The sequence below is a fragment of the Lissotriton helveticus genome, chromosome 6, assembly GCF_964261635.1.
Source record: "Lissotriton helveticus chromosome 6, aLisHel1.1, whole genome shotgun sequence".
Lineage (NCBI taxonomy): Eukaryota > Metazoa > Chordata > Amphibia > Caudata > Salamandridae > Lissotriton > Lissotriton helveticus.
Genome location: NC_136067.1, coordinates 45,951,755 through 45,979,265, shown reverse-complemented (window position 1 = coordinate 45,979,265; position 27,511 = coordinate 45,951,755). Strand labels below are relative to the sequence as shown.

The 27,511-nt window shown below is 48.1% G+C and overlaps 1 protein-coding gene across 7 annotated transcripts in view; it reads left to right on the top strand.

Annotated features, from left to right (window-relative positions):
- Positions 1–27,511, top strand: part of DNAH8 (dynein axonemal heavy chain 8) — a 10,041,960-nt gene that overhangs the window by 8,132,955 nt on the left and 1,881,494 nt on the right. For all 7 annotated transcript variants that reach the window (XM_078647354.1, XM_078647353.1, XM_078647356.1 and 4 more), the window contains one exon: positions 16,965–17,120. In XM_078647354.1, the coding sequence (XP_078503480.1) occupies positions 16,965–17,120 (156 nt within the window). The remainder of the gene's footprint in view (positions 1–16,964; positions 17,121–27,511) is intronic.

Below are 27,511 nucleotides of genomic sequence, written 5' to 3'. Positions count from 1 at the left end.
AAACTCAGTACTGCCATTTTCAATTACTTGCTTGCCCTGTCCTGCGTGTGCGGCTCCCTCACATGTCCATAACATACTGTTCATTGGACTTTCTTTGCTTGCTGCCCCTTGGTCTTCCTTTGCTGTTTCCTCATCTCCCCTTTCCCTCTCAGAAGTGTGACTCCTCGTTAGCCGCTCACAACCAGGGGGATTTTAGTTTATGAGTACGTTAAATATGACGCTAAAATGAAGAAAGGTTTAAAAAATGAACGAGAAGCAGAGCTGTTGGGATGTCATTGAAGCGTTTTGTGACGCCATGGAAAGCCAGTGTGGTGTTTTTAAAAGCGAGTGTGAAGTAATCACAAGTAGTTTGATTCCATCCACACCTATTGTGATGTCATCCAACATGATTATGATGTCATTGAATGCTGCAATGATGTCATGACCATTTGGCATTATACCTTCGAAAGCTGATATGACATCATCAAAAACTGTCAAGAGACAATTTAAAATAATTGTGACTTCATCAGAGCTCATGTGATGTCATCAATATATAACTGAGGCGCCATTGGAGCAGGTGTGAGGTCATCAAAAGTTGTGTGGACGCCATGGACAACCCTAGGGATGCTGCTGACAGGTTTTGGAGACTTCCCAAAGGCACGAGGCGTGGGATGAAACCACAAATGGGAAAAGCGTCTCGTCAGGGGCAGTAGGCGCCACAATAAATGCAATTACAATGACATCGTGCTATCGCCAACAACTGTTGTGACGTCAAGAATGGGAGTTGTGACCTCATAGAAAGCTGCCATGAGATTAGTTCTAATTCGTACAATGCCGATCTAGACGATGTTGGTGCCTTGACAACTGTTGCGATATGATCAATTATTGTCATGACTTCGTTGACACCTGTTGAATATTGTTAATTAGTGGGATCGTGCAATATTAAACTATTGTGATGCAATGAACTAGATGTTTTGGTGTCATCGATAGCTGTTGATCTATGAATAATTTCTGTTAGGGTGTCATTCATAGCCATGAGATAGAAGTATTGCGGCTATGATGCCAATGATGACTATTGCAATATAATAATCCACTGTTGTGATATAACAGCTACACTTGTTGACATCATTATTTCGGTTCTGATGAGTTCATCCATAACTGTTGTGATTTAATGAATTATGTATGTCATCCCCTATCGGTTGTGATATGGGGTACATTTATAATGCCTCTGATATATGTCGCGATACTGTGAAGTAGTTCTATCAGTCGCTATTGTGCAGTGGCGCCTCACTTTTACCGTGCCATTAAACACTCTTGCGATCTGAATGAAGGGTTGATGGAACGAAGCCACGGAAGGCTGTCGTGACGTCATTGGTGGCTGTGGTGATGCCACGAGAGCTGCCACGCGCGCCCATGTCTCAACAGAAGCCTCCGCTCCACCCAGCCCTCATTATTAGTGGGTGCATCGGGGTGCGTGGGTGGCTCGGAGTAGTTCCCCGGGTTTCCTTTCTCGTGGCCCTGCCTCTCTCACCCGGCCTGAGAGCCGGAGGTCTGCGCTCGTCGGGCCACACCGCATCCCTGGAAGTAAATATGCGGCCGGGGTCACCTGTGCGGCTCTCTCGTGCCCTCCCTAGCATGTCACAGCCTAGGGGGTCTTATCTTCATCCGAATGTGTGTGCGCTGTATTACCAGGTGTTGTGTAGCGCGCTGTGTGCTAAACACCTGATCTCTTTCTACAGCGCCTATCCCCCCGCTGGGTTTCTCCGCGCTATGATTCCAGGCTGATATCACTGTAGAGCAGTCTAGTGACCGTAGGATGGCCTCAAGGCGCTCCACGTTCTCGGGGTCGACACTAGTGTTTTGATATAAATTCGCGCAGTGGGTGACTGGCATGTGATTTGCAAGACACAGGCCCGTGCAGCCGGTCCCTCACCCCAACCCCCACCCGACTGGGCACTTGAAGGTCGCTGGGTCGGCTGGCAGCCTGCCCAGGGCGCCGTCGGAGGGCGCCCACATCCGCCCCGCTGTCTAAGGGACGCAATGAGATGCGCCCATGAAGCAGGTGGAGACACTGGGTACCAAACATGCACCGATAGCCGCGAGGGCACTCCCGCCTAGGGTGAGGGGTCCTGGCACTCCGTACACCACCGAGTACTGGGCTGGGGTTGCTTTCTATACATTCCCGCTTTGGAAGGTAGACTACCAGGTACGTAGGGTAATTTACCCAGGTTCACACTACGCAATAAAGCGCAGAAGATGGGGTTAGAACTCATATCTGCTGGAGGCACAGCGGAAGGTGTATTCCCCGGCGCTGGTCTCCCTGGGATGGCGGAAGCATTTCATCGTGTGAGATTGTGAATGCTTACAATACATTAACATGCATGTGTGTTTCTGTGTCTACAGAGAGTGTGTGAATTAGTTGTAAGCGCACATCATTTGTGAGGATATTGTATGCCTTTAATTGCCTTTCTATACATCTGTTATGTGGACATATATGAATTAATTGTCTGTGAGCACACACTGAGTGTAGGTATGCATTACATGTATCTGTTTTCATGTAGCATGTGAAGAGCATGTCTGTTCACATCTGTTTGTCCGTACAGTTGTCTGTATATATTTGATGATCTCTGTGCATGTAGTAATGGCTTTGTAAGTGTTGGTGGATGTGTGTGTTTGTTGTTGCCTGTGCACTGTGTAGTTGTGCTATTCTGTGTATATCTTTTACTGTATGGGCGTTACTTTGCATGTGCTTTCCCTCTCTCTCTCTGTCTGCGTACACACACGTCTCTGAGTGAGTACGTGATGAAACTCGCGCTTGTGTGTCTGTGATTGTGATGTCTCTGTGTATGTAACCGTTTGTATGTATGAAGATGCAGGTGACTGTGCTTCTATCAGTGTGTCGCTTTGTATCAATGTGTAGCTTGGTGTTTCTGTATGATTGTGCTCATATCTCGAGTTTGTGTACTTGAATTTGTGTGGTGATTATGTGTTTATTGAATGTATTTGCAGTTCTATGTACATCTCAAAACTACAGAACACCAAAATAAAGACAAACTGTTGATGTCAACAATATACCATACAAAAAAGACTACATAAATAATCTGACATGTTAAGTAATATAAAAAACAGTCACCTTATCCAGCAATTGAGAGCTGAGTGGCGTGATCATATTAACTCCATTCCTGGAATACCTGAGGCTGACCCTTGTGGGCGGTGTTAGGTGCATGCTAATATGTTTCATGGCATGCTGTAGTGCTTGCCTCGACTTTGCAGTTACATTATGTGTCTTAATTGCTGCCTATATTTTCACAGTCTGCTGCACTTGCACGTCTCACTGCCCATGTTTGGTCTATCAGTGTGTGTCTCTGCTTCAATGCATGCTATCCTATGTTTTTGCATAGTGCAATGACTCCCACTTAATTAGCATCCCGGCACTTTGTGTAGACGTTGGTCTCCAGTTGTGCTTCGCCCAGCAGAGGATTGTCACTGGGAGAGTTCATTCCTGAACCACATTAGTGCCAGGAGCGCCAAGACGCCCAAGGGTATATGCAGCGCTCTATAAATATTAAAAATAAATAAATAAATAAATAAATTAGTGTGGGTGGGTGGTTGATCTCACATTTGCGAGAGATTAAGCTAATAACAATGTAAAGGACAATGCCATTTATTTATCTGTTTTAAAAACCAACACATAAATACAAAATTTGTCATTTACAATGCCAATAGCTCTAACTTTTCCAAAGGCGAAACCATTGCATTGTAAATGCTTGTTGTTTGTCCAGTTCAAGGGCTTATACACCGGACCCCGTTAAAAATTAGCCCTCTTGGTCCCCCCCCCTTTTTGTTGTTGTCCATTTGTGGTGTGTCATTGAATTACTGTATGTGGTCATAAATGCTTAACCCATAACGCTCTGAAGTTTAGCCTTGTCTGCTCACGCCACACTGCCTAGAGGGTGAGCAGGGGTTATTTTTAAGAGTAAGTCCCTTGCCCTGACTAGAGGAGAGGGTCCCTGCTTGTCACAAGTACTCACCTGTGCCAACCAGAGACCCCCAATTCTAACAGCACCCTACCATCCATAATGGCTCAATTGTAGTAGGTTACTCCACGGCTGTAGGAGAGTAGGGTCTGCAATCCTATGATCACCCAGATTTTTGCTTTTTGCTGCACTGGTTTACGACTTTCCCTGGCTGTGGGCCTGCTAATCAGACCCACAGCCTAACTGTTCTCTCTATCCAAATTGTACTCAGGTACTGAATTGGCACTGGGCCCTCTCCAAGTCCCTGTACCCAGGGCTGAGGTGTACCCAGAAGTCTCCCAGGGGCTGAAGCATGTATTATGCCACCCCTGGGCTGACTAACTAAACTGACACAACTGGCTGCACGACAGCTGGGGCAAGGTGGTGTAATCACCCTTTGCTGTAGATATAGTATACCTATATCTAACCCTAAAATGGACACACAGATCTCCTATCAGTCACTCTTATGGCAGGCCTTAACAATCCTGAAGGCAGAGTGCTTGGAATCGTGTGAGATGGTGCTCTGGCATGAGCTGAGCCTGTCTGCGGCTTTCGGGATCCATCCCTTAGCCGTTTCCATGATATCGCATACCATATACTCTTAAGTGCATTATAATCCTCGCGGTTATATGCCAACTCTGGTATCGCTTTATCAAAACATGTCGAGTAAGGTGTCATACGAATTGGAATACTAACCCCTCGCCAATTCTGGCGACGGGGTTAGCATTCCACCCTTCTAGAGGGACACGACATGTATGTAACCCCTAACCCCGGTTAAAGTCAGACAGAGCCTTAGCATCCACAAAATGGATGCTGCCACCGAGACACAAGTCTGCCATCCTGCTGCTGGGAGTCCTCCCAGAGCAGGAGATAAGGACAAAGGGTTTCCTGCCAGGGGCGGTGCCAGCACCGTCCCAGACAGGGTTTTGTGTATTGTAGGTAGGCAGGGCTTCAGAGGAAGGTGACTGCACGTGGCACCCCGGTGCTCACTGTGCATAGGCTGGCTGGAACCAGTTCCAGGGTCACTCCAGACCCTGTGCTGGGGAAAAGCCCGCCAAGGAAGTGGGTGTAACCACCCCCCTCCTAGTCCCACCCCTAGGGCAGGACTTAGTCGCGTGCCAGCCCCTTTTTACAGGATAAAGGTAGGAACTGGCCCCCTTCCAAATCAGATCATCTTTGGAATCAAGATACCACTTTCCACGAAAGGACTTCACGATTTCTTCCTCAAGATTCTCCCTTGTGGCTAAGGAGTAGTCACCCTGCATCCGCAGGCACCATCCAAGAACACTGCGGTCTGCTGCACGTCCTTCCTCCGGAATCCGACTGCCCAGCTCGACGAGACCCGGCTTCCCTGGCACCTCTGACCTCTACCCACCTCTACAGCCCAGCTGAGAACCGTGGGTGCGACGAGACCTCGAGGGACCGGCCATCGCCAAGACTGCACGACTTCTGCACAGCAAGCCCACCGAGTAATTTCCTGGTGAGTGCTTTGGGGTCCGAGAAGCCCCCACCCTGAGCAGCTCCAGCACCGAAGAGCAGCCCCCCAGCATCTCCACGATCGGCGTGGGGCCCTTCTGCTTTTTGCTGCTCACCGCGTTGTTTGGCTACTAGCCCGCTGGCTTGTGGCCTTCTGAACGACGCCCGACGACAACACTGCTGCTGGTCTGGTTGCTCCAGACTGGCCCTTGCTTCCCTCCATCGGAGAAGTACCCTGGACCCTCCTGGTCCGGCTAAGACGCCATTTTAGGTCCACCGCGTGGGCCTTGCATTTGCCAAGACTTGTTGCCCAATCCTGGGTCCAGCGACGTCGACAGCAAGAACCTTCGTGGGACAGCTCGCACCTCCATCCTGGTCGCCGACAACGCCTCCTGGTCCGAGAGACTGCAGAGCCCAGCAGCGCCCACTCACCTGACTGCGGTGACTTCGCCCGGTGCCATCCTGGTGCCCACTTAATCACTGGCTAGTGATTCAAGAACTTGGTCCCCTCTGCTTTCAGGTTTTCTTCTTCCTTGATCCAGGCTTGGATCCATCGAACTTTCCTTCACTGGTCGCCTGCCAGCAACTTCCTTCTTCCAGGTTCCTGGTCCGGCACGAGGATTCCCGACGTCTTTTCAGACCTATGCAGCTGCAGCCCCTGGGCTAGGTAACTTCGGCATTTCGGTGCCCCAGCATAGCCTCACTATCTAAGGGTCAGGATCCACTGTCGTTTTCTCCCTACCAGGTCGGGTTCGCCCGTGAACACTAACTTTGTGAATTCTAGCTTCCATAGACTTTGTCCGGCATCCCGCGTGAGAGTGCCCACTCTGCACCCGAGTTCCCTAGGCCTCCTGCTAGTAATCTAAAGGTTCAGTAGTCCAGTCCTAGCGATCCCAAAGCCTCTGAGAATCGTTACTTACCTGCTAGTAATTCGCATTCCACTTTTAGAGTGTATGGTCTTTCGTGCCCCTCGGGCATTTGTGTATAACGTGCTAACTTAAGTATTTTCATTAGAGTTTTGTTGTGTGCTTAGCACCCTGTCCTCATAAAGAGTACAGGGTTGTTGTGATTCTAATAAATACATTGTTTATTTTCATAACACTTGTGTGGTGTCCTTTCACTGGGTGTTCAAGGGGTAATGTGATGGTAAAACAGCTGGCTTAACACGCCCTCTAGAGTCTTAGCCTTAGACTGCTCGTATCCATGCTACTAGGATAGCTGGTCTATAAGGTTGACTTACAACCAATCATCAATAAGGGTTGTTTGGACTGATATATAGTGATCACTAGAATAGTGAACACTGCACATCAGGCCAACTTCTCACATTGGTGAGCAGCGGTTGGGATTTGAGCTTGCTGTTGTTTTACCACACATGCCCTAAGAATATCTTGTGAAAGATCACATAAGTACTAAAGGTACATATAACTTAGCTTAGAATACTCTGAGTTCTACTGAACCAGCTGTTGTAGCTCCTAGGGCCTAGCACACCCTAAACTACAACTCTAGCAAGGGATCAGTAGGCAAACATATAGTGTAGGTAAGTGCACCGCTTACACCTCACTAGAAAAGCATGTCTACCCAGGGAGAATCTACTGAGACTCCCCTGGTCAGTGTTGACCCTCCACAGGTCACTTCAAGATATGCAGCTCTCAGTTTCCAGGAGATGAGACAGATCTGTGTCTCCAGGAAACTGAAGCAGGGGTCTAACCCCACCATTCCCTTTCTGATAGGTCTCTTAGAGACATATGATGCCAGAAAGCTTTCTCAGTTACATGAGAACATGCCAGCCTTAGAGGGAACCTCTGAGGATCCAGATCTCCCCAACATTGCTACTGCAGTTGAGGAGGAGGATCAAGAGGAACTCTCTGGGGATGAGGTAGACAAAGGTCTTGAGGTAGTCAGAAGGCTAACCAGGGCCAACTTAGACTTACTTGGGCTAGGATCTGGGGGACCCCCAGTACTGACCCGAAGTGGGCCTAACCTTGGAGTTAGGAGAGATAGATCTCTTTCTAGGGACTCCAATAGATCTCTGCACTCTAATGCCTCTTCTCAGGGGAGAAGGAATCCTCCACAGAGGAGATTTACTTCCCCTCAGAGAAAGGAGCATGAAGCTAGAATGAGACAAGCTGAACTGAGGATTGAAAGGGAAGAACTTGCCCTGGCCAAAGAGAAGCTTGCCTTTGCTAGAGAGCAGCAGATGAGTGGGCTAGCTCCCACTGGTGGCAGCAATCTCCCAAGAGATAGAGAGAAGGGTTTAGATACTAAACACCTGACTAAAATAGTGCCCCCCTTTAAGCAAGGGGATGATATCCAGAAATGGATGGCTGCTCTGGAGAGGGCCTGCACTGTGCAGTGCATTCCCCAGAGTCAGTGGGCAGCTATACTGTGGCTCTCCTTTGATGGTAAAGGTAGAGATAAGCTCCTCACTACAAGAGTAGAGGATGCTAACAATTACCAGGTCCTGAAGAATACACTGGTTGATGGGTTTGGTTTAACCACTGAGCAGTACAGGTTGCTGTTCAGAGACACCCAGAAAACTCAGTCTCAGGACTGGTCTGACTTTGTGGATTGTGCCACTAAGGCTTTGGAGGGCTGGTTGCTGGGTAGCAAGGTTACAGATTACACAGGATTGTATAATCTAATGATGAGAGAACAAATTTTAAACAATTGTCAGAACCAGTTGTTGCACCAGCACCTTGTTGATTCAGATCTGACCTCTCCCCAAGAATTGGGAAAGAAGGCAGACAAATGGGTCAGGACAAGGATCAAGCAGAACCAGAACCAGAACCAGGGTGGTCAGAAGAAAGCAGACCAGAAGGGTAATGTTAAGAATGAGCAAAATGACCAGAAGTCTTCACCAGGTCCCCAACAAACCAAAGAGGGTGGGGGTCAGGCTTCCCAGAAGAAGAAGACTCCAGAAGGCCAGTCAAAAAGGTGGTGCCAGTACTGCAAAAGTAAATCTCACTGGTTTAGTGAGTGCACCAAAAGAGGAGGACAAACTCCTGCCACTACAGCCCCTAAGGCAACTGCACCCCCTAGTACAGTCAGTAGTGGTAGTGTACCTCCCAAGGCATTAGTTGGGTTAACCTTGGGAACTGAGGGGTCTGACAACTTAGTTGGCACACTCACTCAGGCTGTCCTTGTCTGTACAGGGGATATGGATATGCCCCCTGAAATAAGTCCCAATACTTTGGGCAAATACAGGCAGACACCTTTGATAAATGGCAAAATGGCTCAGGCCTATAGGGACACTTGTGCCAGTGTCACCATGGTGACACCTAACTTTGTGGACCCTGGACAGATCATGCCAGGTACTGATTTCCTGGTGACCAATGCCAGCAATGTCACTACTAGTCATAGTGTGGCCATTGTGGCTTTCTCCTGGGGTGGAGTGAAGGGACAAAAGAAAGTTGTAGTCAGTTCAGACCTCCCAGTTGATTGTTTGTTGGGCAATGATTTGGAGTCATCACAATGGTCAGAAGTGGAGCAGAGTACTCACATGGAAATGTTAGGCTTGCCAGCACATGTGCTTGCTGTGACTAGGTCACAGGCCAGAAAATGCCCCACTGAACAGGTGCTGGATCCTGAAATGATGGACCAGACACCTTCCAAGAAGAAGAGCAGTAAGGGTAAGGCTTTGCCTTCCCCCTTGCCCCAGGTTGAGGATCAAGTCTCTGAGGAGGCTGATCTGGAAGAGCTGAGGGAAACTGAGCCTAAAGAGCTTGAACTTGATCAAGTTGAGTTTCTGGGCTCAGGGGGACCCTCCAGAGCAGACCTGGGGAAGGAACAGTTGAGCTGCCCTTCCCTTGAACCCCTCAGACAGCAGGCTGCTGCTGAGGCTGCAGGGAATGCCACAGGTGCCCACAGGGTATACTGGGAAGATGGACTCCTGTACTCTGAGTCAAGAGACCCCAAGCCTGGTGCAACCAGGAGGCTGGCCATCCCCTTGTCTCTGAGAGGTTTCCTTCTCACCTTGGCCCATGAGATTCCCCTTGCAGGTCATTTAGGTCAGACAAAGACTTGGGACAGGCTTGTCTCACACTTTCACTGGCCCCATATGAATGAGAATACCAAGGAGTTTTGTCGCTCCTGTGTCACTTGCCAAGCCAGTGGTAAGTCAGGTGGCACAACAAAGGCCCCCCTCATACCACTACCTGTGGTGGGGGTTCCCTTTGAAAGAGTGGGGATTGACATTGTTGGTCCAATGGAACCCCAGACAGCATCAGGGCACAAGTTTATACTGGTGGTAGTGGATCATGCCACCAGGTATCCTGAAGCTATTCCACTTAGGACCACTACAGCACCTGTAGTGGCAAGAGCCCTAGTTGGAGTGTTCTCCAGAGTGGGTTTCCCTAAGGAGGTCGTTTCTGACAGAGGTACAAACTTCATGTCAGGATATCTGACTGCAATGTGGAAAGAGTGTGGTGTGAACTACAAGTTCACCACACCCTATCATCCACAATGCAATGGGCTTGTTGAGAGATTCAACAGGACCCTCAAAGGGATGATTCATGGACTACCTGAAACTCTTAGGAGAAGATGGGATGTCCTGATCCCCTGCCTCTTGTTTGCTTACAGAGAGGTCCCACAGAAGGGGGTTGGCTACAGCCCTTTTGAGCTTCTGTATGGGCATCCTGTAAGAGGACCCCTGTGTTTGGTGAAGGAAGGATGGGAGAGACCTCTCAAAAAAACCTGCAACCAACATAGTGGACTATGTACTTGGTCTCCGCTCCAGGATGGCTGAGTATATGGAAAAGGCATCTAAAAACCTTGAGGCCAGCCAAGAACTTCAAAAAGCTTGGCATGACCAAAAGGCTGTTCTGACTGTGTACCAGCCAGGACAGAAGGTGTGGGTGCTGGAGCCAGTGGCCCCAGCAGCTCTGAAAGACAAATGGTCTGGGCCCCACACCATCATTGAGCAAAAGGGAGAGGTTACCTACTTGGTAGACCTTGGAACTCCCAGGAGCCCTCTCAGAGTGCTCCATGTTAACAGGCTCAAAGCATATGTTGACAGGAAGGACATGAGCTTGCTCATGGCCACAGATGAGGGACAGGAGGAAGAGAGTGACCCTCTCCCAGACCTGCTCACTCAGAATCCTGATGATGGATCAGTTGATGGTGTTGTCTTTTGTGGCAGCCTCACTGAACATCAGCAACAGGATTGCAGGCAAGTTCTGCAATCCTTCAGACATATGTTCTCTCTAACACCCAGCCAAACTGATTGGTGTACCCATGATGTTGACACTGGGGACAGTCTGCCTGTCAAGAGTAAAATCTACAGACAGCCTGATCATGTTAGAGACTGCATCAAAACTGAAGTGCAGAAAATGTTGGAGCTGGGAGTCATTGAGCCCTCAGATAGCCCTTGGGCTAGCCCAGTAGTTCTAGTGCCAAAGCCTCACACCCAGGGTGGTAAGAAAGAGATGAGGTTTTGCGTAGACTACAGAGGCCTCAATGCAGTCACTAAGACTGATGCCCACCCAATACCAAGAGCAGATGAACTTATAGATAAATTGGCTTCTGCCAACTTCTTAAGTACATTTGATTTGACAGCTGGGTATTGGCAAATCAGGTTAGCTGAGGAGGCCAAACCCAAGACAGCATTTTCTACCCCTGGAGGGCATTATCAATTTGTGGTAATGCCCTTTGGACTGAAAAATGCACCTGCCACCTTCCAAAGGTTGGTGAATCAAGTCCTCACTGGGCTGGATGACTTCTGTGCAGCATATCTAGACGATATTGCTGTCTTTAGCTCCACCTGGGAGGATCACCTGGTCCACCTGAGGAAAGTGTTAGAGGCCCTGCAAAAGGCAGGCCTCACTATCAAGGCCACAAAGTGCCAGATAGGGCAGACACAGGTTGTATACCTGGGCCACCTTGTAGGTGGAGGCGAGGTTCAGCCACTGGAGAGTAAGATACAGGCCATCAAGGACTGGACTCCTCCAATCACCCAGACTCAGGTTCGAGCTTTCTTGGGCCTGACTGGGTACTATAGGAAGTTTGTCAGAAATTATGGGTCCATAGTGACCCCTCTTAATGACCTGACAAGCAAAAAGATGCCAAAGAAAGTTCAGTGGACAGCAAGCTGTCAGAAAGCATTCAATGACCTAAAGCAGGCCATGTGCACAGCACCTATCCTAAAGAGTCCAGATTACTCCAAGCCATTCATTGTCCAAACAGATGCTTCTGAGTTGGGTGTGGGGGCTGTTCTGTCTCAACTGAATTTTGATGGTAATGATCAGCCTATTGCTTTCATTAGTAGGAGGTTGACACCCAGAGAGAAAAATTGGTCAGCTATTGAGAGGGAGGCCTTTGCTGTGGTCTGGGCCCTGAAGAAGCTGAGGGCCTACTTGTTTGGCACTCACTTCACCATTCAGACAGACCATAAGCCCCTCTTGTGGCTAAATCAGATGAAGGGTGAAAACCCCAAACTGCTTAGGTGGTCCATTTCCCTACAGGGGATGGATTTTACAGTGGAGCATAGACCTGGTACTGATCACAGCAATGCTGATGGGCTCTCCAGGTATTTCCACTTAGAGCCAGAAGACTCACCTGGTCAAGGTTAGTTTATTGTCCCAAAGTTTGGGGGGGGGTCATGTAGGAGAGTAGGGTCTGCAATCCTATGATCACCCAGATTTTTGCTTTTTGCTGCACTGGTTTACGACTTTCCCTGGCTGTGGGCCTGCTAATCAGACCCACAGCCTAACTGTTCTCTCTATCCAAATTGTACTCAGGTACTGAATTGGCACTGGGCCCTCTCCAAGTCCCTGTACCCAGGGCTGAGGTGTACCCAGAAGTCTCCCAGGGGCTGAAGCATGTATTATGCCACCCCTGGGCTGACTAACTAAACTGACACAACTGGCTGCACGACAGCTGGGGCAAGGTGGTGTAATCACCCTTTGCTGTAGATATAGTATACCTATATCTAACCCTAAAATGGACACACAGATCTCCTATCAGTCACTCCTATGGCAGGCCTTAACAATCCTGAAGGCAGAGTGCTTGGAATCGTGTGAGATGGTGCTCTGGCATGAGCTGAGCCTGTCTGCGGCTTTCGGGATCCATCCCTTAGCCGTTTCCATGATATCGCATACCATATACTCTTAAGTGCATTATAATCCTCGCGGTTATATGCCAACTCTGGTATCGCTTTATCAAAACATGTCGAGTAAGGTGTCATACGAATTGGAATACTAACCCCTCGCCAATTCTGGCGACGGGGTTAGCATTCCACCCTTCTAGAGGGACACGACATGTATGTAACCCCTAACCCCGGTTAAAGTCAGACAGAGCCTTAGCATCCACAAAATGGATGCTGCCACCGAGACACAAGTCTGCCCTCCTGCTGCTGGGAGTCCTCCCAGAGCAGGAGATAAGGACAAAGGGTTTCCTGCCAGGGGCGGTGCCAGCACCGTCCCAGACAGGGTTTTGTGTATTGTAGGTAGGCAGGGCTTCAGAGGAAGGTGACTGCACGTGGCACCCCGGTGCTCACTGTGCATAGGCTGGCTGGAACCAGTTCCAGGGTCACTCCAGACCCTGTGCTGGGGAAAAGCCCGCCAAGGAAGTGGGTGTAACCACCCCCCTCCTAGTCCCACCCCTAGGGCAGGACTTAGTCGCGTGCCAGCCCCTTTTTACAGGATAAAGGTAGGAACTGGCCCCCTTCCAAATCAGATCATCTTTGGAATCAAGATACCACTTTCCACGAAAGGACTTCACGATTTCTTCCTCAAGATTCTCCCTTGTGGCTAAGGAGTAGTCACCCTGCATCCGCAGGCACCATCCAAGAACACTGCGGTCTGCTGCACGTCCTTCCTCCGGAATCCGACTGCCCAGCTCGACGAGACCCGGCTTCCCTGGCACCTCTGACCTCTACCCACCTCTACAGCCCAGCTGAGAACCGTGGGTGCGACGAGACCTCGAGGGACCGGCCATCGCCAAGACTGCACGACTTCTGCACAGCAAGCCCACCGAGTAATTTCCTGGTGAGTGCTTTGGGGTCCGAGAAGCCCCCACCCTGAGCAGCTCCAGCACCGAAGAGCAGCCCCCCAGCATCTCCACGATCGGCGTGGGGCCCTTCTGCTTTTTGCTGCTCACCGCGTTGTTTGGCTACTAGCCCGCTGGCTTGTGGCCTTCTGAACGACGCCCGACGACAACACTGCTGCTGGTCTGGTTGCTCCAGACTGGCCCTTGCTTCCCTCCATCGGAGAAGTACCCTGGACCCTCCTGGTCCGGCTAAGACGCCATTTTAGGTCCACCGCGTGGGCCTTGCATTTGCCAAGACTTGTTGCCCAATCCTGGGTCCAGCGACGTCGACAGCAAGAACCTTCGTGGGACAGCTCGCACCTCCATCCTGGTCGCCGACAACGCCTCCTGGTCCGAGAGACTGCAGAGCCCAGCAGCGCCCACTCACCTGACTGCGGTGACTTCGCCCGGTGCCATCCTGGTGCCCACTTAATCACTGGCTAGTGATTCAAGAACTTGGTCCCCTCTGCTTTCAGGTTTTCTTCTTCCTTGATCCAGGCTTGGATCCATCGAACTTTCCTTCACTGGTCGCCTGCCAGCAACTTCCTTCTTCCAGGTTCCTGGTCCGGCACGAGGATTCCCGACGTCTTTTCAGACCTATGCAGCTGCAGCCCCTGGGCTAGGTAACTTCGGCATTTCGGTGCCCCAGCATAGCCTCACTATCTAAGGGTCAGGATCCACTGTCGTTTTCTCCCTACCAGGTCTGGTTCGCCCGTGAACACTAACTTTGTGAATTCTAGCTTCCATAGACTTTGTCCCGCATCCCGCGTGAGAGTGCCCACTCTGCACCCGAGTTCCCTAGGCCTCCTGCTAGTAATCTAAAGGTTCAGTAGTCCAGTCCTAGCGATCCCAAAGCCTCTGAGAATCGTTACTTACCTGCTAGTAATTCGCATTCCACTTTTAGAGTGTATGGTCTTTCGTGCCCCTCGGGCATTTGTGTATAACGTGCTAACTTAAGTATTTTCATAAGAGTTTTGTTGTGTGCTTAGCACCCTGTCCTCATAAAGAGTACAGGGTTGTTGTGATTCTAATAAATACATTGTTTATTTTCATAACACTTGTGTGGTGTCCTTTCACTGGGTGTTCAAGGGGTAATGTGATGGTAAAACAGCTGGCTTAACACGCCCTCTAGAGTCTTAGCCTTAGACTGCTCGTATCCATGCTACTAGGATAGTTGGTCTATAAGGTTGACTTACAACCAATCATCAATAAGGGTTGTTTGGACTGATATATAGTGATCACTAGAATAGTGAACACTGCACATCAGGCCAACTTCTCACAACGGCTATCTCCAGTGTGGTCAGTGTCACAAAGGCCTTTCCATTACCGCTGGAAGCACAGTGAGCGCTGTTTGGAGGGAGCGGTCAGTGCTGCTAGAGACTATTTTGTGGGGGAAAGTATTTGCGGATGACATCGTGCTGGAGGCGTGGGAGCCCTTGTACTCCCTGCTACCTTTCACAAGCAAGCGCCTGCAGCAGATTCGACGTGCAGAGGTGTTATATGTGGAAGTCCTCTCAGTAAGATGCCTTTCACAATCAAGCACCTGCAGCAGATTCGACGCGCAGAGGCGCTATACGTAGAAATCCTCTCAGTACGATACCTTTCACAAGCAAGTGCCTGCAGCAGATTCGGCGTGCAAAGGCGCTATCCCCTCAGTACGATGCCTTTCACAAGCAAGCGCCTGAAGCAGATTCGACGAGCAGAGGCAATATGACTCTGGAGGCGCCTAACCTGACCTGCTAATGGCGGTTAACTATCCCACGGGTGTTTTTTCTCTCCATCACTAACCCCCTCGGAAGACATGCGGACACTTGCCCTGTCCTCCCGCCGCATTACTGCATAGATTATCCCCCTTGCCTGAACTCAAGATGGCCGCCTCAGTTGGTCACTCCACGATGCTTGACCACTCCTGGACAATCAAACTGGTCATTGACCTAAACTTTATCATGTCCCTCACCTGACCTTGATCCTGCTCTCCCTTCAGGACATGTACTCTTTGAACTTTCCCTCAACTGTGGAGACCCTGCTATCTGACTGAGGTCCGGTGGAGCTATCTGTTAGCTGAAGAGGAGATTGGCTATGGATTCCCCCCTGGCCGTCACCTACCCAGCCGGACTTTGGGCAGACTTTTCTTTGTCTCTCTGTCGTATCCCTCTCCTTCCCATTCCCCCTACCCCCTTCCCCCTCTACGCTCCTTTCTTCTCGTCTTCTATCCCTTTTATGCTTTTGTGTTGAGACCTAGCCATCTGACCAATGCCCGATGGAGCTACCTGATAGCTGAAGAGGAGATTGGCTGCGGATTCCCTCCCGGCCGTCACCTACTCAGCCGGACCTTGGGCAGACCTCCCCTTCATCTCTCCGCCGTATCTACACTCTACCCCCTGTCCCTTCCTCACTCCATTTTCCCTTTCTTCCATGCTCCTTAAAAGTTTTTACTGGTATCCTTGGTAACCTGTAACTGATGTATGTTTGCAACTATGTGGAACCTTATGTAAAGCACTCTGATACCTTCGGGTCTAGCCAGCGCTATATAAAACTCTTTAAATAAACTGGTGACCGCAGATGAGGCATGTATCACTTGCTCAAGCATCAGACCTCTGGGGGGGGGGGGGTTCTGCATATGTATATTGCGCAAACTCGACCCAAAGGTATTGGAGCGCTTTACTTGAGCACCGTATTTACATTACACATTCAGGCACGGGGAGATTAAGTCATTTGCCCAGAATCACAGGATATGGACGCAACCCCTGAGGCTCGAACCCTGGTCTCTAGCACCAAATTCGGCAGTCTAGCCGACGGACCACATCCTCTGGCACAAGACTTGTCAGGGGCAGCAGCACAGGGACGGCATGCACGCGAATGACGGCAAGCTTCCTCAAATCCTAGAGCAATCGCAGCCTCGTCCTTGTCCTTGCGGAAGCGCTACCTTACGCTTTATATGATTTAATGTGTTTATGATTTTGAAAAATGTGTTTATGATTTTGAAAAAAAAATCGAAAATCATTATAAACGTCATCTACGACATGGGCATTTTTGCAATCATTGTTTCATTAAAATGTCTATAACCATGGTTACAAGTTGAAAAGTATGACTGGCGTAACGGATGTTATAAGTCACACGAGCAAATGGAAATTGCTTTACATTGATTCCCCACGTCCTCACCTAAATTGTGTGTGTGCATTTTAATTATGAATGGATAATTTAGGAAGCAAAGCTTAAAGGTTGCAGTTTGCATCTGAAGATATATCGTGACCTGAATCTCAACAGTGGCGCAACGAAACGTGAGTGGCACCCGTGCAAAGCACATGTACGGAGCTCAGCCCCCCCTGGCACCTGGCTGCGAGGCCTCGGTTCTGACCTTATCTAGATGTAGATTGACACGGCACACTTGTTCATGGTACATGTATTGATGAGTTCTCCGTTCAGCTGTCGGCGGCCTGAAGCTAACTCGCCTCTTTCTTCTTTATGCAGATAAGTGAGTGGAACCTTCAGGGGCTGCCAGGTGATGATCTGTCCGTCCAGAATGGCATCATAGTCACTAAGGCGCCCAGGTACCCCCTCCTCATCGACCCACAGACGCAAGGGAAGGCATGGATTAAAAACAAAGAGAAAGACAATGAGCTACAGGTTTGTAGAAGTGAGATTCGAAAGCTGATTGCAGCTGGACAAACTACATCATGGAACTTTATAATCGATTTTATTACAGAGTTTATGTAAAAATACGAATAATTGTTAGTGATTCGTGTGATCTCTGCCTTTCTTATTATGTTTACCTAGTTTATGGACTCCGCTGAAATTTGAGGCTTAGTTATGTATATACCTGTCACAGCTCGTCTGCTCCTCTTTCAATGGCAAATGTTTTCCTTGTGTGCTTAGCAAACTGGAAATATGAGTAGGGTATACTCCAGGTTGACCCTAGCATTTTGGGGAAGATTTACAAGTTTACAAGTTTGTCAAGCAATGCAGCTCAGCAAGTCACCTTACTGTGCTTCACTGCGTGACAGGGATAGGGCAGGAATGTGCCGTATTTAAGGCAATACATCGCATTCCTGCCTGTTCCCCATAGCGCCAACACAGGCACCCTTGCATAATGGTGCAAGGGTGCCTCTGTTACATGGAGGATTGTTGTTGTGCAGGAAGGGGCACTTTCCTGCAAAAAACAATCCTGAGAAGCATATTCATCTTTCTATGTGTGCTGCAGAATGCAGCACTGAAAGAGGAAGTTACAAGAAGAAATAAATATATTTCTCCTCATTGCGTCTCATCCAGCGAAGGCGTTTCTTTTTGGCACATTCTCAAGTCTACCACTGATGGTAAATCCGGAATGCCTCCAAAACCATGGGAGTTGTGTGGGAACACCACTGGTGTAACAAAACTTTAGGGGGCCTCCCTGCAAGGCATGTGGCGGGCCCCCTTCAGGCTCAATCAGGAGCTCTGCAGCCAGAGTGCTGTTCTGAAGGGGCCCCTGGAGGTTGGGGCCCCCCGCACTGCTCGTGCTGCGGGGGCCTGTGTTACGTCTCTGGGGAACACCCAAGCAATGCCCATGGAAAACCTCTCTTGCGCAGAGTAAGGCAAGAAAGCAATTTGTGCTATGTTGCATTACTCCGTATTTTTGAAGCCATTCAAAGCCAAGAAAAATTGGCCTTGTGTGGCTTCATAAATCTCACTTGAGGTTTACATCATGCATGTACCACGTTGCATGGTGCAATCACGATGCAAACCAGGTCATAAATATGCCACATAATATTTACTTCTCCATGCTGGGATTCTTACCAATATTCTTAAGCATTTACAATGATTGTGCCCGATTCACAGAACTAACCTAAGACAAAATGCTAAACTTACCATCATTTTGGTATTCACAGAAGACACTTACTCATTTTGGTATTCACAGAAGGCACTTACTCATTTCAGTATTCACAGAAGTTAGGACTCCTAACTTTAGGACTCCTAAATGCCTTCTGTGAATACCAAAAGTCTTAAAATTAGGATTTTTCTTAATTTAGTAGTAGTAAAGTAAGGACTCCTAACTTTAGGACTCCTAAATGCCTTCTGTGAATACCGAAAGACTTAAAATTAGGATTTTTCTCAGTTTAGTAGTAGTAAAGTTAGGACTCCTAACTATAGGACTCCTAAATGCCTTCTGTGAATACCGAAAGTCTTAAAATTAGGATTTTTCTCAACTTTACTACTACTAAATTGAGAAAAATCCTAATTTTAAGACTTTCGGTATTCACAGAAGGCATTTATTCACAGAAGGCATTTAGGAGTCCTAAAGTTAGGACTCCTAACTTCTGTGAATACCGAAATAAGTAAGTGTCTTCTGTGAATACCAAAATGAGTAAGTGCCTTCTGAGAATACGAAAATGCTAGTAAATTTAGGATTTTGTCTTAAGTTAGTTCTGTGAATCGGGCCCCAAACCTCTGAGCAGGATTAAGAAATATGTTCTTTTTTTTAGTGTAATCCATTTTTATCCTTACTCACTAATGTGGTTTCCCATCCACTAACATCCTTTACTACTAGCCAGACCCCCTATCCTTGGCACTTACCACTAGGTGTGTGGTCAAGCAGGAGTTGCTAGTGTCCTCCCAATCTGTGAGAGTTCTAGGAGGGACGAACTTCGGAGCATATTTACAAGCCCCTATCGCCACGCCCTCCATGATGGATGCTACGACAAACTATTCCACCATGCATTTTTCTAAATCTCTTTTAGGTAAGGGAAGTCTAGACAAGCAATCTGTAGCTTGATTCTTTGGCCATGGAAAGTACACAATTTTAAAATTAAACACTTCCAATCCAAGGAACCATCGAGAAATTGTAGGCGTGGTCCTTTCAATGTGTTTCACAGAGAAAATATTGACCAATGGTTTGTGGTCAATTCCCAGTGTGAAAGGTATGCCCCACACATACACCCTGAAATGTGGCTGGCCCAAAAACAAGCCAACGCTTCTCTTTCCACCACAGAGTACCCTGATTCCACTTCAGACAGTGCCCTGGAGGCAAAGGCACAGTCCTCTTTCCACAACTTGACTAAGGGTGGCACCTATTCCTTTCGTACTAGCTTCAGTGATGAGTATCGTGTGTTAGCTAGAGTCGAGCTGTCCTAAATAGGCGCATTCACAATCAAACTTTTAAGTTTGCTAAAGGCTTCAGCACATTCCTCGCTTCACACAAATTTCTAACGTTTCTCAAAGGATGTGTAATGTTAGCTAAATTCTTTACAAATTTGGAATAATATTCTGAGAGTCCTAGGAATGATTTTATTTCCTCCTTACTATTGGGAACTGGAGCCAATCTAATTGCCTTCACCAAATCAACCTTTGCTTTTATCCCTTCTTTGGATAGAACGTGTCCTAAATACGTAACAGACCTGAATGCAATTTGACATTTTTCTCTCTTTAATGTCAAACCGGCATTCTTTAGTTTGTTCAGAACCTTCCAAAGGGTACTATTGTGATCTCCTTCTGTTCTCCCAAAATCAATATGTCATCCTGGAAGCACAACACATGATCCACCCCCATCAAAATCTAAATCTGTTGCATAGATCTGTGAAAGACTGCAGCAGCAGAAGCTAAGCCTAAATGCATTCTGCAAAATCTAAATGCACCAAGCGATGTAATGAAAGATGTTAACGCTGTAATTTTTGAATGAAGTTCCACTTGGTGGTAGGCAGAAGATGGATCAATTACTCAAAATATTCTGCCTTACCTACCTGACTCAACATCTCATTGATATTCCGTAGAGGATGCCTATCGACTCAGATATTAGTATTTAGTTCTCTTAAGTCAATGCATAACCAAATCGCTTTGCTGTTCGACTTTGATGTGATAACAATTGGTGCAACTCATTTGGCGCTTTCTATTGGCTCAATCACCCCTTGACCAATCAACTTATCCAACTCCAGTTTGAGGCGTTCCCTCATCAACAAAGGAATGTGTCTACATGTATGTGCAATGGGTATGGCACCATCTTTTAAATTAGTTTAATGTTGGAACTCCTTCAAACAACTCAACTTGTCTGTAAAAACGTCCAGAAATTCATCCAACAACTCTGTGCCTCTCAACCAACATAAGAGGCACTTCCGCTGTGGGATCCAATTTTATTCCTAAATCTTTCTGATGTGACCAGCCTAAATAATTTGACCCCTGTCTAGCTATATACACCTTTCTTACAGTCCGGTCTTTGAAAGTAATCTTCATGGTTACCACACCTTCAAGAGGTATGGGGTCTTTATTATGCCCCGCAGGGATTACATCCTGTTCTTGGAAAAGAGAAGAGTTGTCCTCAAAGTCAGCATGGTAAGTTTCACTGTTTATAAAGGTAAAGGGTGAACAAGAATCTGCATAGACCTCTACTTTCCGTCCATCTATACCTATTTCTCATTTGGGGAGATCATCAACATGCTCTTTCCTTTTTCCATTAACTGCTACTTGAAGAACATACCTCCCTCTTCCTTCCACAATAGTTTCAATATTATTCACTGTTCTGCTGGTCATATCTTTACACACCCGTGCAAAGTGGCCTTTGTGGTTACACTTTCTGTACAATGCTGTTCTGGCTAAACAATTAGCATTGTTTGCCAAGTACCCCGTGCTGCCACACCTGAAATACTTAAGCCTGTGTTCTTGATTGTACATCTCTTTGCTTGACTCCTTATAGGACTCATTCTTCTTTTGGTTACTTATTGCACACACACTTTTAAATTCTCCACTAATCTCATTAACCTCTTACTCACTTGACACACTCAACTCTTGAATACATTCAGCTGTGTGTTCAACACTCTTTGCAAAATCAATCACATATTTTATATCTGGATTATCAAGTAATAGCTTTTCTTGTTGTTAGTACAATGTACTAATTGATCCCGTATGAGGGAATCAGTTAGCTCATTAAATTCACATGTTTTTGCCAACTACCGAAAGACTGCAGCATAGTTTCCTACTTTTTCATCTTTTCCTTGAGTTCTACCACAGAATTTTTGTCTCTCTAGGACAACGTTTATCTTATCAGTAAATTGTTACTCTAATCTTTTAACTGTACTATAGTAAACATCCCCATCATCAATTCCTTCCTCTTCCTCCCCAATTCAGGAAGACTATCAAAAACGTTCCTTTCTACCGCGCCTAGGTTGTGTAATAAAATATGTTGGTTCCCTATATCGGAGAACCATCTAGCATCTATATCAATCAGATAGGTTTCAAACAATTTTACCCAGTTCTTCAATGTTAAAATTGGTTCACCTGCATCAGAATGAAATGGAGGCGGTTGATTCATACTTGCAGCTGCCATGGAGCAAGTACGAGGGTCCCCTGAGGAGAAAATAACTAATGTTATTTAACTCGACCCTAGGACAAATACACGAACTATAGTTCCAAAAACTTTTTTTAAGTTGCTGAAAACAGTTAGTCTCAACGTGTAATTCAATATGCTAAAATGAAGAACTGTGAAACTGAGCAGAACGATGGAGAACTGGGAGAACACAAGACTTACGACGATCTTGACAGCAGGAGATGCAAAAAAATGTCAACATTGAGGAAAAGACAAAGTTTGCACTTAATTGAGTGACACTGCCGAAGATAGAGCACTCAATATCAAAACAGTAAAATCTCCCACCTTATGAAGCAAAGAGGTCCGATAAGCTGCCAAACAACAGGCTTGGAATACAGGAATCCTCCCTGTCACCAAAGAATTTGACACACGGATAACTCTGACACGCAGATGCCTCAGCAGACATGGTGCAAATGAGACTTCCCTCACGCAAGCCAGCGGCACAGGATGGCTCCTCCTCTACAACCTTTGAAGTCACGCACTGAGCTAATTCCTCAGCAGCAGCTTTACTAGAAAGGAAGTGCAGACCAGCCCTGAAACAGCCAGGGAACACACGCAGAGATTCCACCTAAGGAGATCGTGAACTGCAGAAAGATGCAGAGGTTCACTTCTTCACATGAAGATAACAACATTTAATTTATTGGAGAACACACTACTCAGTAACTTTGGTGGGCAGTGTAGGAAGGTGGATACCTGACTATGGTTGCCCCCAACTTTTTGCCTAGTGTTTTGCTGGTTTCTGACTTAGTTGGCCTGGGATCCTGCTATCCAGGACCCCAGGCTTCCTGCTCTCTCTGTTAAAATGGACTCCATGTACCCTAGGTACATATCTAATTGGATACTGAGTCACCTTATCAGTCCCTGTATAGTATACCTTAGGTATCCAGGGCATAGGTGTACCCAGGGCCTACCAGAGGCTGAAGCATGTATTATGCCACCCCTGGCTGGCCATCCAAAACGGACACAACTGGCTGCAAGACAGCTGGGGCAAGGTGGTGTAATCACCCTTTGCTTTAGATATAGTATTCCTATATCTAACCCTAAAAATGGACACATATATTCCTATCAGGCACTCCTATGGAAGGCCTTAACAGTCCTGAAGGCAGAGTGCTTGGAATTATGTGAGATGGTGCTCTGGCATGAGCTGAGCCCGTTTGCAGCTTGCGGAACCAAGTCCTAATAGCTGTTCCATGATAACGCTATACCATATACTCTTAAGTGCATTATAATCCTCGCAGTTAAATGCTAACTTTGGCATAGCATTATCAAAACATGTCGAGTAAGGTGTCATACGAATTGGAATACTAACCCCTCGCCAATTCTGGCGACGGGGTTAGCATTCCACCCTTCTAGAGGGACACGACATGTATGTAACTGTGAACCCCGGTTAAAGTCAGACACAGCCTCAGCTCCACAAAATGGATGCTGCCACCGAGACACAAGTCTGCCCTCCTGCTGCTGGGAGTCCTTCCAGCAACGGAGGCCTGGACAAAGGGTTTCCTGTCAGGGGCGGTGCTAGCACCATCCCAGACAGGATTTTGTGTATCCCAGGTAGGCAGGGCTGAAAGGAAGGTGACTGCAAGTGGCACCCCGGTGCTCACTGTGCATATGCCGGCTCAAACCAGTTCCAGGGGCACCCCAGCCCCTGAGCTGGTGAGAGACTGGACAAAGGAGAGGGGTGTAACAACCCCCCTCCTGGTCCCACCCATGGGCAGGACCTAGTCGCATGCCAGCCCCTTTTCTTTGGATAAAGGTAGGAGCAGGCCCCCTTCCCAAATTAGATAATCTTGAACTACTTTCCACGAAAGGAACTCTTGACTTTCTTTGAAGACTCTCCCTTGTGGCTAAGGAGTAGCCACCCTGCACCAGCAGGCACCATCGAAGCTCTTGCGGTTTGCTGAAGTCCATCCTCCGGATCAAGACTGCCCAGCTCGACGAGACCCGGATTTCCCGCCATCTCTGACCTCTACCTACATCATCCAGCCCAGCTGAGATTCGTGGGTGTGACGAGACCCGTGGGACCGGCCATCTTCAAGACCTGCACAACGCTTCACCAGCACGACCCCCGAGAGACCCTCGAGTAAGTGCACTGGGGTTTGAGAAGCCCTAACCCTGAGCAGCTCCAGCACCAAAGTCTAGCCCCCCAGCATCCACGAGATCTGCGTGGGCCCTTCTGCTCTTTGCTGCTCACCGCGTTGTCCGGCTACTTGCCTGCTGGCTTGTGGCCCTCCTGACGACGAACCACGACACTCCCATCGCTGGTCTGGTTGCTCCAGACTGGCCCTTGCTCCCCTCCAACAGAGGAGCACCCTGGACCCTCCTGGTCCACTCCAGACGCCATCTTGAGTCCACCGCGTGGGCTTGACTTTGCCAAGGCTTGTTGCTCCAATCCTGGTCTCAGCAGCGCCGACAGCAGACACCTTCGTGGGACAGCTCGCCCCTCCATCCTGGTCGCCGACAACGCCTCCTGGTCCGAGAGACTGCAGAGCCCAGCGTCGCCCACCCACCTGGTCGAGGTGATTTCATCCGGTGCCATCCTGGTGCCCATCTGATCACTGGCTAGTGATCAAGAACTGAGTCCCCTCTACTTTCAGGTCATCTACAACTCCGATCCATGCTTGGATCCCATCGTACTTCATCAATGGTCGCCTGCCAGCAACTTCTTCTTTCAGGCTCCATAGACTGTAACGAGGATTCCCGACATCTTTTGAACCCTATGCAGCCGCAGCCCCTGGGCTAGGTAACTCGAGCATTTCGGTGCTCCAACGTAGGTTCACTATCTAAGTGTCCAGATCCTTTTTCGTTTTCAGCCTAACTAGTCGGATTCATCCGATAACACTAACTTTACGAAATCTAGTATCCATAGACTTCTTCCCGCATCCCGCGTGAGAGTGCACACTCTGCACCCGATCTCCCTAGGCCTCCTGCTCACAATCTTAAGGTTCAGTAGTGTAGTCCTAGCGATCCGAAAGCCTCTGGATCTTGTTACTTACCTGCTAGTATTTCGCATTCCACTTTTTGTGTATATGGTTTTTCGTGCCCCTCGGGCATTTGTCTAAATCGTGCAACTTGAAGTATTTTCGTAAGAGTTTTGTATTGTGCTTAGCTCCCTGACTCATAAAGAGTTCAGGGTAGACTTGTTATTAATAAATATCCTATATTTTTATAACAACTTGTGTGGTGTCCTTTCACTTGGTGTTCAAGGGGTATATGTGATGGTAAAACAGATAGCTTAACACGCCCTCTAGAGTTTAGCCTAAAGACTGCTCTTGTCCACGCTACTAGGATAGCTGGTCTAATAAGGTTGACTTACAACCAATCATCAATAAGGGTTGTTTGGTATGATACAAGGTGATTGTTAGAAGCGGCTGTCTCTAGTTGGCAGAGGTATACACTTCTGACAAATAGGGACACACCTTTTCTAGTCAGGGCAAGGAGATCACACACTTAGATAACCCCTGCTCACCCCCTTGGTAGCTTGGCAAAGCAGACAGGCTTATCTCAGAGGCAGTGCGTTAAGCATTTATGACCACATACAGTAATAAAGTGAATACACTACAAATGGACACGACACAGTAGTATTATAAAAATAAGTATTTTTATATAAGGTTTAGCACAAGACCAAATAACGACAAAAATATACCACAGTCTTAATAAATACTCTTGGAAGGAAAAATAATAGTTCAAGCACGGTTTCTTCTTAGCACAAAGTCTTTAGTATCAAAAGCAACTCTTCTTCTCTAAAACACAGTTCTTGGCAACAATGTAACCCACACGGGAGTCACACGACGTCGAGGCAAAGTTAATCCAAAGGTTCGGCGTCGACCGCGAGGAGCGCTACGTCGAGCCCGGAGTCACACAGACCCCAACAACACAGTACCTTGGAAAAGTGAAGCACTCGATGATCAGCGGCGTCGAGATGTCCGGCGTCGCGTCTTCGGCGTCGATCGAGCCTCGGAGTAGTCAGGCGGGAGCAGCGCTCACGGGATGAAGCAGGATACGGCGTCGTCGATGTCGATGTTGCAAGAGTGAGCAGCGCTCACGGCGTCGAGAGGGCTCGAAGTCGATGCGATCAGCGGCGGTGCAGACACGGGGTCACTTGGAGCTGGAGCCGAACTCACTACTCACTGGCGTTGCTGCTGGCGTCGATCGGGCCCGGCGGCCGGCGTCGAGGAAGCGGGACACTGGAGCCGTTACTCACGATGTCGAGCTGGATTCGGCGGCGTCCGTCGGCGTCGAGATTGCTGGATTCTTTCAGAGGTGCTGGATTCACAAACTCCAGCAAATAGCACTTTAACAGATGAAGTCCTTTAGCCCTGTGACTTCAACAGGAGACTGGCACTCTTCCAGCCCTTGGAGATTTTCTCAGCAAAGAGTGAGAGTACACACAAAAGTTCCTCTCTCCTGGTTCCTTGGCAAAAATAAAGAAGCAATGCAGGATTCCCCCAACAAACAGCACTCTGGCAGAAGGGGTAGGCAGTCCTTAGATCAGCAGGCTTCTTGTCCTTGGTTCAGGTTTCCTTGTCAGAAGTGATCTGATTTCTTGGTTCAGGGGTCCTTCTCTTATACCCCTTTTTGGCTTTGATCCCTTTGTCCATGCAGGGGAATTTCCCCCCATCCTGGGTTTGTTGTGGGTGTTGCCAGGCCAGAGCACCTGGCCTATTCACTGGGCAGGGCAGAGTCCTCAGCCGCTCAGCAGGAGCGGAGCCAGCATTGTCACTGGCAGGGGCAGGGCCATCAGCTGCCCGGCAGGAGGCGGGCCAGGAAAGTCCCAGGCAAGCACAGAGTCATCAGTCGCCTGGCAGGGGGGCGGAGCCAACATTGTATCAGGCAGGGCAGGCTATCAAGAGCTACTCTTCCCCTACTCTCAATGCAAATGCCCCACTCATCCCACACTGACTCATTCAGACTCTCTGGAGCCACCCAGCTCCTGTCACACACACACCAGAACCAGCAGAGACCGGTAGACAGTTAGACAAGAAAATAGCTACTTTCTAAAAGTGCTATTTTCAAACACAGAGTCCAAAAACCATCCACACAAACGGATGCGTTATTAAACCCTGAGTTCAGGGATACCAAACTCGACATTGCACCATGCTCCCCGAGCCCGCTAGGATTATAGCATTAATAATCCTGGCAGCCCATTCTAACTGATGGAGAGCAGGTTACCTTACAATAGTGAAAAACGACTATGGATGTAATTCACTATTAGGACATGCCAACCTTGTCAGGCTTGTCCTACCTTATGCTTACAATGCACCCTGCCCGTGGGCCTACCATAGGGGTGACTAACATGAAGTTAAGGGAAGGTTTAGGGACTGGCAAGTAGGTGTACTTGCGCAGTCCTCGTGACAGTCAGACTGCACGTGGTCTGGCAATGGCAGACCTTCAGACATACTTTTACTAGGCCGCTCTTGTGGGTGGCACAACATGTGCTGCAGGCCCACTAGCAGCATTTGTATTTACAAGCCCTGGCACTCCTGGTGCACTCGACTAGGGACTGATAGTAAACCAAATAAGCCAAACATGGAAGTAAATTAATACAGCAATTTCACATAGGGAGCACTTGCACTGTGGCACTGATCAGCAGTGGCACAGTGCCCAAAGCATATACCAGCAAAAACATCGTAAACAGAAGAGGCAAACAGAAAAAATGGAGGAGAGACTCATGCCAATGATGCCAGGTCTA